This window comes from Protomyctophum parallelum (assembly GCF_964188405.1).
Source record: "Protomyctophum parallelum genome assembly, chromosome: 17".
Classification (NCBI taxonomy): Eukaryota; Metazoa; Chordata; class Actinopteri; order Myctophiformes; family Myctophidae; genus Protomyctophum; species Protomyctophum parallelum.
In genome coordinates this window covers 18305016-18316631 of record NC_139719.1, presented here as the reverse complement: position 1 = coordinate 18316631, position 11616 = coordinate 18305016, and the positions used below count along the sequence as shown (strand labels likewise).

General features: G+C 44.7%; 1 protein-coding gene across 1 annotated transcript in view; it reads right to left on the bottom strand.

Annotated features, from left to right (window-relative positions):
- Positions 1-3405: 3405 nt before the first annotated feature.
- slc16a12b (solute carrier family 16 member 12b) overlaps positions 3406-11616 on the bottom strand; it is a gene marked incomplete at both ends in the record, with an annotated part of 11447 nt that continues 3236 nt past the window's right edge. Inside the window, 6 exons of the mRNA XM_083787491.1 lie at positions 3406-3665; positions 5213-5472; positions 6161-6518; positions 8411-8692; positions 9212-9355; positions 10308-10411. Coding sequence (XP_083643617.1) covers positions 3406-3665; positions 5213-5472; positions 6161-6518; positions 8411-8692; positions 9212-9355; positions 10308-10411 — 1408 coding nt within the window. The remainder of the gene's footprint in view (positions 3666-5212; positions 5473-6160; positions 6519-8410; positions 8693-9211; positions 9356-10307; positions 10412-11616) is intronic.

The window sequence follows — 11616 nt, the reverse complement described above, 5'->3', positions numbered from 1 at the left end:
AGGGGCGCCAGCACCTCCTATATACAACCGTGGGTCCGACCGACTCGACACCGGGCACTGCACTCCAACATGTGTCGAATTTGAAGTTGGTGGGGCGAACGGTTCTCGAGTTACGTGGATTACAACAGTACACACACAAAGACAGACATGGAGACATTTATATTTAGATAGTATATAGTTGAATGATTCCTTTGAAAACCATGAAAAACTACATACTATAATTTATAGTAGCCTATATCGTCGAAAAGCATGATTTTCATAATTTAGATAAGAATAAATGATATACCCCTGCAGGGCACTGGCTCCTTTGGCCCTGTCCACAATCTGTTCCATAAAGCACTGTTGCTACTATACCCTGCAATTGCTGGTAATAATAATAAGGATGGGGAAAATAGAAATGTTATTTTCATATCACTTGACTGAAGCCCTGTTACTGTCAAACCTGTTTATTTATAGAAGCCGACATGTAAAAAGAAAAAAAAAGGAAAATACAATTTCTGTTCTTATTTTCCATACATTTGATGTGTTCATTAATAGCCTACAGTACAGATGCAGTATTCACGTCTCAATTTCTCATAATCATAATTAACCACAACTATATATAGTCATAAAAAAGGCACACTGGTGGCGGTCTTGTAACAAAGGCCTTGATACTGTGTGGCACAATGTTGTCTATATACTGATAAGACTATAAGAGTTAGCTCACTGAGCTAAGACTGAAGGGTGACGTTGTGTGTTCACATCCCACAAAATAACAAACCAACCAATACTCAACTACACGGTTGTGTATATTGCCGCCGTCAGGTGGAAAAGCTTATTTGTCCAAAACGTTAACTTTTTCATATCATGTTTGATCAATCATTGATTATTGTATTCCAACTTGGAACAATGGAAGTAGTGTAGTATAAGTTCCTATTTATTTTATTGGTACCACAACAAAAACTACAAGGTTTTAATGAATGAAATAGTGACTTTGTTATTACATTGTGTTTTTTTTATATTAATGACAATATTAGCATTCAAATATTAGTGTTTTGTCAATTATTTGGGGGGGGCCCTTGCAATACATTTGTGTCCCACCAGTGGGCCCGCCCCCCCGCCCGCAGGTTCATAACCATTGCTTTAAAACGGGCAACATAATGGTCCTGAAAAACGATTTTGATCCCCTGCAGTGCACTTCCATCAATAGCCATGTGGAGGTGCCCTTGAGCTAAACACTGACCTTTTACCTGAGAGCTTGCTACTATAGCCTGTAGGCATCTGTAAGTCTCACTGCCAGTGCCAGTGGTGTGGGTGACCGTGGGGAAAAGTACAATTTAAGATATATTAAATTCACTACTAAGTAAAGGTAGCAATACCACTATATAGCCTACTAAATACTTGTTTAGAAGCTTTACTTGAGTAAAAGTAAAGGTTTTGGCAACAAAATATAGTTACAGTACCGAAGTAGACGAAGCTTGTATTACGGTCATTTTCAGCGTAGATATTTTCTTTAGACTAGTGAAAACAGGAGGTAGTCTAGTACAGAGCCCTGGGGGGACTCCGGTCAACTAAGTACTGTACATATAGAGGGATTTAAGTGTTTAACACGTTAAGACCGGAAACCAATTCTTAAAATGTATTTTCTGAAAAACATATGTTGTTATATCAGTGGTGCTCAAACTTTTTCATGCAAAGGACCCCCAAAGTTATGTGCATTTGGCTGCGGACCCCCATCTCAAACTATTTAGTTCCACGAAACCCCCAGAAGCAATGTTCACTTCACTTCATGATTTTACAAAAAATAGCAGATCTACAAGCTCATAGAGCTTGTATTTAATGGGTTAAAATATCAGAGAGGTTCCTTATAGAAGCCTCAGTGAGCACATTGTATATCATTGCTGTCGGGTGGAAACCTTGGATGTCCAAAGCTGTGTACTTTTCAGAAAATAGAGAAGTAGAAAAAACCTGCGTTGACCCTGTGTTCAGATGGATCCCAATGCAGTCCTCATTAAAGTCACAAGCTCAGCTCTTACTGCTTTTCACTTCCCACAGACTTAACCACTTTCACTTCTTTCAAAATGAGCACAAATAAGTTTACAGATCTACAAGCTCACACCGCAGACGGTGGAGCGTGTAGATCAGCTATATTTTTCTGCTGCTTTTAACGTGGCGTTATGCGAAGTAAGACATTTACCGGTAATCTTTTTACAGAATGAAACACAAAAGGCCCCATTTACACTGGCAGACAAATCTAGCCTAAATCTAGCCTGAATCAGATCTGTGCCACATCCAGACTGGAATCTGATTTGGAGATCTGGCTCAGTGTGAACGCAACAACCTGATCTAAATCAGATTCCATGTGACTTCTGACTTGTATGTGACTTCTTTGCGTTTGGACTTATTTAAACTAATCAGATTCCAATCTGGATGTGGCGCACAGATCTGATTCAGGCTGGATTTGGCTGCCGTTCTGAACACGCAAGATCAGATCTGGTCACTTGCAATCGGCAGTGTGAACGGTCGGGCCAAAAGATCAGATGTGAGAAATAAATCAGATTTGACTGGATGTGACTGCAGTCTAAATGAGGCCAAAAGGTGGGCATGCAAACGCTTCTGCCTGACAGCAACGGTATTATATATAGCCCCTTTTCCACAGAAGGTATACTTTTCCCGGAACTCAGGAGCTCTCGTTCAATAACCCAAGACCTTGTTTCAAGTACATTTACTTACATTTTTTGGAGCATTTGTTTTCGTTTTCTTGCAAGCTGGTGACGTTGACTCAACACATTTTTACACCACTGGATTTCTAGGAAGGGACTCTTATAAAACATATGAATTAACCACCTAAGGCTCATTTCAAAAGTAGTGAAAGTAGCAGATCTATACACGCTCCCAACACGTCACAGTGCAACAGTAAATAGAATAAAATGATGGCTTCAACTTGCATGCGTGTCAGCATAGCATACGGGGCATTCCTGGAGGTGCAATGGCTGGGGGAGTGTCTGTGCATGAGTGATGTGGAAACACAAGTCACAAACGCACTCGAGGAACTATTTTGGTTCCCGGACGGTGCAAAGTTCCTTGACGTTTTAGTTCCTCTCGCTGTTCCAGGAGCGTTTTTGAGTCATTTATTCTACAGTCTTTGTACTGAATAATGGAAGCACAGCCTCCAATACGCACTGGTGTTTACTTTGCTTGACTGATTGATGGCTAGCTGGACCAATCATGAGTCACCACACTGTCCACCAATATGCTTTGGTATTGTCAAAAACAAAATACGAAAATAACAAACGCAGATTCATCATAATATCCAACGGAAAGAAGTTTGATTTGAAGGCTGCCTTCAGCCAATCATGAATCAAATCAACGTCCTCCAATTGGTTTTGGCATTTTTTAAAGAATAATGAGAATAATTTAGTCCAACTAACGTAGCGAGTTCATTACAGGACTGGCAGCCGCTATGGCGTCCTTGTTGATGGTGATGAAGCATTCCCGTTGGTCGGGCAGACCAGGGGTCAGGGCCTTGAGGTCCTTAGTGTCCACGGCAACCGGGCTCTGTGCCGTCGCCCGGCGACAGTGGCGTACCCCGGCGACCGCGGCGATGACCACGGAGCTGGTCAGCAGCGCAAAGCCACTCAGGAAGAAGGTGGACGTGTAACTTCCCGTCACGTCAACCAACCAACCTGGAGGGAGGGAGAGAGAGAGAGAGATGTGGAAGGAGAGAAGGAGAAGTTTAGTTTAATTTATTAGTTATTTTTCCATACAAAAACATTTTTCTTAGTCTGTGAAAAAAGGTATAGATTGAAGCCTGAATTTCTACTGAACAATGTAATATTCAAGTAAAAGAATACAAAAAAAAAGTGCTTACATGCTTCTTTTTTTTAACAATATGCTAATAATTAAAGTTAAAGCACTTTAGAAGGACCATAGCCTGCTGGTGTTCTGTCATGTTTAGTCCATTGACTATGACTCGAAGGATACAATAATGGCGTGAGCGAAATAGGGGAACCAGGTTGAACTGTGTATAACTGGCACACAAATCTAATTTTCATCTCCTCTCCCATTTTAATTCCTTTGAAACCCTGTAGGTTTGCATTTAGTGAGACTGACCCCGCTCCTTTGGCACAGAGAGAGTGACCAAAACAAACCTATAACCTAGGGCAGTGGTTCTCAACCTTTTTAAGCCGTGACCACCAAAATAATCAAATGTGAACTGGCCCCCCATCCTGACAAGGAGTTGAGGCACTCAATTTATTTGTAATTGGCTATTTTCACAATTTTGCCTATTTCTTATATAATTTGACAGTTTGGCCAATGCTTGACCAGTTTTTATCGTATAGTTTGTTGATTTCTTTTGATGCAGTAATGGTCTTTTTTCGTCTTTTTGTTTAGGTATTAAAAAGGTCATACAAGTCCTTAAATCCTCACTTCACTATGTCATCTGGGGACCCCCCCAAAATCATGTGGGGACTCCCCCGGGTGTCCCGACCCACAGGTTGAGAACCACTGACAGGGGTAAATGCTTTGGAAATGCTTTGGCCACGTCACAATGTCTGACAGGACACGTTCAAAGATTACCAGCTGTGAACTAAACGCACTCGCTTTGTTTCAACCTGTAGTCACTGATTGACCACAACCTCTACGCGGGCGACTTCAGCCTGGAACCACGTTGGAACAAGCCCAGGAGCTCCTGACCAGAGTCGAGGCAGAGTGTGCCAAGGTTGGCCTCCGGCTGAATGCCAAGAAGGCTGAAGTTATAAACTATAACACCCCTTCGATACAATCCACCTCCAAAGACACCAAGAGCTTCCAGCCAGCAAGTTAGTGCTGTGGGAACCAGCACACGAGCACCGGTCACAAGGATGTGCCACATTAACATATGTGGAGGATGTACTCAAGAAAGACGCAGGAGCGCAAAGCACCAACGAGCTGGCCAGATGTATGGAGATTGACTCGAACATCACTGGAAGAAACGATGGAGGGCTTGTCTGAGGACGACCTAGCTAGATTCACATTCATAACTTTGTCTCTCTCTCTCCCTCTCTCTCTCTCTGTCTCGCAAGTGGATCCTACACATAATATTACATGTTTTAGTTTCAAACTTACACTTTCATACAGTGAGCACATATAATTGAACATCTCTCTCTCTCTCTCAAACACAAACGCGCACGCACGCACGCACGCACGCACGCACGCACGCACGCACGCACGCACGCACGCACTCTCTCACCTCCTATCGGGGGGCTGAGTAGGTAGGGCACGGCGTGCAGGAAGTAGACGACGCCGAGCGCCGAGGACAGGTAGGCGGTCCCCACCAGGTCAGAGGTCACCACGGGGATGAGCGCCACGTAGGCTCCGTCGAAGTAGCCGTAGAGCGCGGAGAACGGCAGCAGCAGGGCGAAGGAGGGCAGCAGGGGAGTGAAGAGGCAACACAGACCCTCCATGGCCACCGAGAAGGAGTACCACGAGAGACGGTACGGCTTCAGACACCTGGGAGAGAGACAGAGAGAGAGAGAGAGAGAGAGAGAGAGAGAGAGAGAGAGAGAGCAGATACAAAGGAGAGGGGGAGAATGACAGACAGATAGACAAAGAGAATACAATAAGAAAAACGCAACCATGTGATGATCAAGCTATTTTAACAAGTTAATCCTACATTTCAAACTTCAAAGAGCTTAAAGGAGTCGTTCGCAAGGAGCCCCAGAATTGTATGTATTTGGCCACGGACTCCCATCTGAAAATATGTTGTTCCAGGGAATATCCGAGTTAAACACATTCACTGTGAAAGAATATATATTCTTTCACAGAATTTTCAATTCACTTTTTTGTTCATCATTAAGAATATATATTCTTAATGATTTGCGTCATATTTTCACACACACAAAAAAAAAGCAGATCTACAAGCTCGTAGTGCGGCACCGGGTACAGCGCTACAAGCTTGTAGATCTAGAGCAATTTTGCAACTGTTTTCTTTTTAGAATAACGGTCAATGTGGTTAAAAAGCTAATGTGACACAGACACATAGCACGCCACCGCTACGAGCTTGTAGGTCTGCTATTTTTTTTTAAAATCAAAGAACCAACTGACATAGAAACAGAGCTTTTTTCAGAAAACTGTCAGGATGTAGAAAGACATTTTTAGAATCTGATCTCAGGTCAGAATGGGTTAAGTGACATTTTACCTCCGGTCCGTCAGCCACCCGAACGTGATGTTCCCCACAATGCTGCTCACGCCCAGTATGGACATGAGGAAGGCGGCCTGCTTGTGCGTGAGGCCCACACTGAGCGCGTACGGCACCAGGTAGACGAACGGCAGGCTGCAGCCGCTCGCCAGGAACAGGAAGGACAGCGCCAGGCCCAGGAAGTCCGGCAACAGCAGGAAGCCGTACTCGCGGCTGGACAGCAGGCAGGAAGTGATGCTGAAACGCCGCCGCGCCATTGGCTGGCTGCTGCTGCTCGGCGGCAGCAGAGGCTGCGGCGACGAGGGCGTGGTCGGTGGCGACGACGACGGGACGACGTAAGAGTCTTCGCTCGCACTTCCTGCTTTTTTTGAGGGGGGGACGAAGAGAGTCGAAGTGGTTAGAACAGTTGTTCTCAAGCTTTCTTTTCACGTCAAGTGTATTTGGCCGCGGACCCCCATCTGAATAGATGTTGTGCCCAAGGACCCCCATACAACAAGATTCTGAGGTGTTAAAGGTATATTCAGTGATTTCACTCAAAAAACCTTAGGTTTCGTTTTTGGCTGTGGGACCCAGCCTTTCGTCCAATCAGGATAGAGAGTCAAAAACGAAACCTAAGGTTTTTTGACCCCCAGGGGTTAACTGGGGACAGGGAGGAACTCCTTATATGGCCAGCACACTCTATAGTAGGGAGGATTATCACAACAAAACAAAAAAATAAGTGATATTTGAATTAAGTGAAATCACTGAATATACCTTTAAAAAGGCCAATTCCTTTTTCAAAGAATGTAATTTATTTTGTATGATGTATATAGGGCCCTGGTGAAACCCAAGGAGCCAGCTAGGCACTCCAATGTTGAAGCGCTGGGCCCTAGTGGTAAGAGGAAGGACGGCAGGCGGATCCGTAGATTCATGACGAGGAAACCCCGTGCAGCTGGGCTTTAACATTGAGCGCTCGTTTGCACTTCCGCATTTGACCTCCATAATTTGGAGGTAAAATGCGGAAATGCGCCCAAAAAGGCGGAAATAGACGACCAGCGAATTAATCTCTGATTGGGACACTGCAGTGAATTTAGAAAGGTTAGTGGGTTATGGTCAGTGTAGACCACCACAGGCGCAGCCCCAGACACTACATAGACATCAAAATGTTTCAATGCCCATATCAGAGCCAAAGCCTCCTTTTCTATAGTGGAATAATTCAACTGGTAGGAGTTAAACTTTCTTGAGAAAAAGCTCACAGGTTTGTCGATTCCCAAGTCGTCTGTCTGTAATAAAACCCCACCAGTAGTAGTACCCACGTGACTGGCATCCACCTGTAGAGTGAATGGACGGTCAAAATGAGGTGCTGCAAGGACAGGAGCAGAACATAACAGACCCTTGATAGATTCAAATGCTTTTTGACATTCGTCAGACCAAATGTATTCAACACTGGACTTTTTTAGAGAAATTACGACAGAAACATCTGTAATAACCTACTAGACCAAGAAATCGCAGCAACTCCTTTTTTGTGGTTGGAGCTGGGTACTGTGCAACTGCACTCACTTTTGCCACAACTGGGCGAACCTGACCCTGTCCAACCACTCGACCAAGGTAGGTCACTGTGGCCTTAACAAATTCACACTTTGCCAGGTTCACAGTGAGACCAGCCTCGGCCAGGCGCCTGAACAGAGCGTGAATGCGTTCCACATGTTGAGACCATGAGTCCGAAAACAAAACGACGTCATCTAGGTAGACCATACAACCCTCAAGATCTCCCAGCACATATGTCATGAGTCGCTGAAATGTCGCAGGTGCGTTCCGCAACCCAAATGGCATTACTTTGTAGGAAAACAGACCTTTTGGAGTGATAAAGGCAGAAATTTCCTGTGCCCGTTTGGACAAAGGCACTTGCCAATATCCCTTCAGTAGATCAAATTTGCTTACAAACTTGGCATGTCCAATTTCGTCTACACAATCCTCCATACGAGGAAGATGGAATGAATCTGGTTTAGTGACAGCATTTACTTTTCGAAAATCTGTGCAAAATCTGAAAGTGTTATCAGATTTCGGAACAAGGAGACAGGGCGACGCCCAGCTCGACGCAGACGGCTCAGCTATACAGTTTCTTTTTTTTCAACACGCCACTGAGCAACTTCCACTGACATGAATAGCGGAGGGGGCGGAGCTTCGCGCCAGTTCAGTCTCTATCCTTTTAATACTCTATGGTGACACCGTACAACTGTGTTCTAGTCCACATGGCCCTCCCGTCCTCACCGAGTTGCCCCTCGTCCATCGCCTCCACTTCCTCTCGCCTGGCGCCGGCGATGGGCCGGAGCAGGGCTCCGCACACGCACAGGTTGGCCACCAGGCCCGACAGGATGAGCAGCGCGCCGCGCCACGTGTAGTAGTCGATCAGGAGCTGCACAACGGGCGCCAGGACGAAGGTGCCGATGCCCGAGCCGGACATGGCGATGCCGTAGGCCAGGGCCTTCCTCTGGTTGAAGTAGCAGCCAACCATGGAGATGGCGGGAGAGTAGCACAGGGCGAAGCCCAGACCTGACAGAGATATACATTTATTATGAACTGTGTGAGATGGCTTCTGAATGCCTGACGGTTTTCTGAAAAACGTGGCGCATTGGTGCTCATGCTTTTTCATGTCAAGGACCCACAGAATTATAGTATAAAGTGTTGCTGGTCGCTTGGAACGCCTCGGGATCCCCCAGGAGGAAGTTACTAATGATGCTCTGGAGAGGGAAGTCTGGAGCTCTCTGGTGGAGCTGTTGCCCCCGTGACCCAACTACGAATAAGCGGTTGAAGATGGATGGATGTACTGTAGTAAATGTAAAACATTATATTTCCCTGAGTCTAATATAATATATATATATAATGGGTCTAATATTTCACCTACATCTCCTTTTTCACTCTAAACCAAATCTCTTCACCAAAAATAACCAATCTGAAAGCTCACAACACATCTAAATTTGACACGTTCTGGACTGACAGGTGACGCTAGCATTAATGTGTTTAAAATATGATGATTAATCGATTTGTGTGTGCGTGCGTGCATGCGTGTACCTGTGAGGACTCCCAGTGTGAGGTAGAGGAACTCGAGGTTCGGAGCGAAGGATGCGATGAGAAGTCCAGAGGAGGACAGAACTCCTCCCAGAACCACAGACACGCGACAAGACCAGCGGTTAGCGATGAGACTGCCTAGTGGAGCTACACACAACACACACACACAAACACGCACGCACACGCACACACACACACACACACACACACACACACACACACACACACACACACACACACACACACACACACACACACACACACACACACACACGTGCGCACACACGTACACACACACACACACAGTTAAACCAATAATGTTACTGTGGCTCTGTGGTAATCACTACAGAGCATAGTGCTACAGTCCACTAGTATGATAAGAAGTTAATAACCTCACCACAGAGCATAGTGCTACAGTCCACTAGTATGACAGTAACCTCACCACAGAGCATAGTGCTACAGTCCACTAGTATGATGATAGTAACCTCACCACAGAGCATAGTGCTACAGTCCACTAGTATGATGATAGTAACCTCACCACAGAGCATAGTGCTACAGTCCACTAGTATGATGATAGTAACCTCACCACAGAGCATAGTGCTACAGTCCACTAGTATGATGATAGTAACCTCACCACAGAGCATAGTGCTACAGTCCACTAGTATGATGATAGTAACCTCACCACAGAGCATAGTGCTACAGTCCACTAGTATGATGATAGTAACCTCACCACAGAGCATAGTGCTACAGTCCACTAGTATGATGATAGTAACCTCACCACAGAGCATAGTGCTACAGTCCACTAGTATGATGACAGTAACCTCACCACAGAGCATAGTGCTACAGTCCACTAGTATGACAGTAACCTCACCACAGAGCATAGTGCTACAGTCCACTAGTATGATGATAGTAACCTCACCACAGAGCATAGTGCTACAGTCCACTAGTATGACAGTAACCTCACCACAGAGCATAGTGCTACAGTCCACTAGTATGATAGTAACCTCACCACAGAGCATAGTGCTACAGTCCACTAGTATGATAGTAACCTCACCACAGAGCATAGTGCTACAGTCCACTAGTATGATAGTAACCTCACCACAGAGCATAGTGGTACAGTCCACTAGGCTGTGGATCCAAGCAGTAGCAGAATAGTCTCCTTCAAAATGACCCTGGAACTCCACGAAGAAGATGGAGATACACCTGGAGACAGAGAGAGAGAGAGAGAGAGAGAGAGAGAGGTCACAGTGAGAGCAACGCTACGTTGTTTTAACATATAACGTGGCTGTCATCATATTAGATGGAGTTCTATCGACACAGGAGTTTTTTAGTTAAAAATATTCGCTCTGGAAGAATATATTATTCAAACATTTGGGCCACATTTTCACGATTTTTCAAACATAGCAGACCTACAAGCACTAGGTGCCACGCTATGAACGCTATGAACATTTGAAAATATTTGCTTCCGGGGGTCCCTGGAACTACATATTTTCAGCTGCTGACTTTCAGCATGGGGCCAGCGAAGGCCAGCGAGGATGGGGCCAGCGAGGGCCATGCATGTGGCAGCCGACATGTAAATATGAAATAAATGCTTAAAACATGTAGCTACAACATTGTGTTGTTGTTACACAAACTAGTTAGTGTTGTTGGACTTGTTGTCCATTGCGTCTGGCTGTGATTCTTATTTCTTTGAATGTGGATTTCAGTTGTTTTGAGGCTTTTCTTTTTTCTTCCTATGATTTAAACTGTAAATCAAGTCATAATTTGTTCAAATACTCTCCTTTTCTCTTGTTTTCTTTTCTCTGGGTAAGTTTTTCTATAGTTACATTGGACTTCCCTCGTTCACAGACATACAGACAGACAGACAGACAGACAGACAGACAGACAGACATTGTGTAAGTTGGTCAAAGGTACTGCGGCAACGACCTGGACCAGGTGTCACTGGACTCCACTGGACTGCACTGCATCAGACATGAACATTTACACCTAAAGTAAACCTTTACAAAGAATTACTACTGTGACTGATTGATAAACCAACATGTATTCTGGGTTCTATCAAATTAAGCTACGTCGGCATTAGACACCTATAGTAAATAATACAAAATAAATCGCTATAGAATTTTGTAAAAAAAATACATATTTAGCCCCATGCTCGAAAGCCCCCGTCCCCCTGTCAAAATCAGCTAAAATCCCTAAAACGAAAGAAAGCAGCAACGAAAGATAAGCAGATTAGACCTCTTTTGGTCTTCCTGAAACCAGAGAACCCCAGCAGGTCTCTTTATAACCCAACACACAGGGACATTACTCTAATTGTGTGTGTGTGTGTGTGTGTGTGTGTGTGTGTGTGTGTGTGTGTGTGTGTGTGTGTGTGTGTGTGTGTGTGTGTGTGTGTGTGTGTGTGTGTGTGC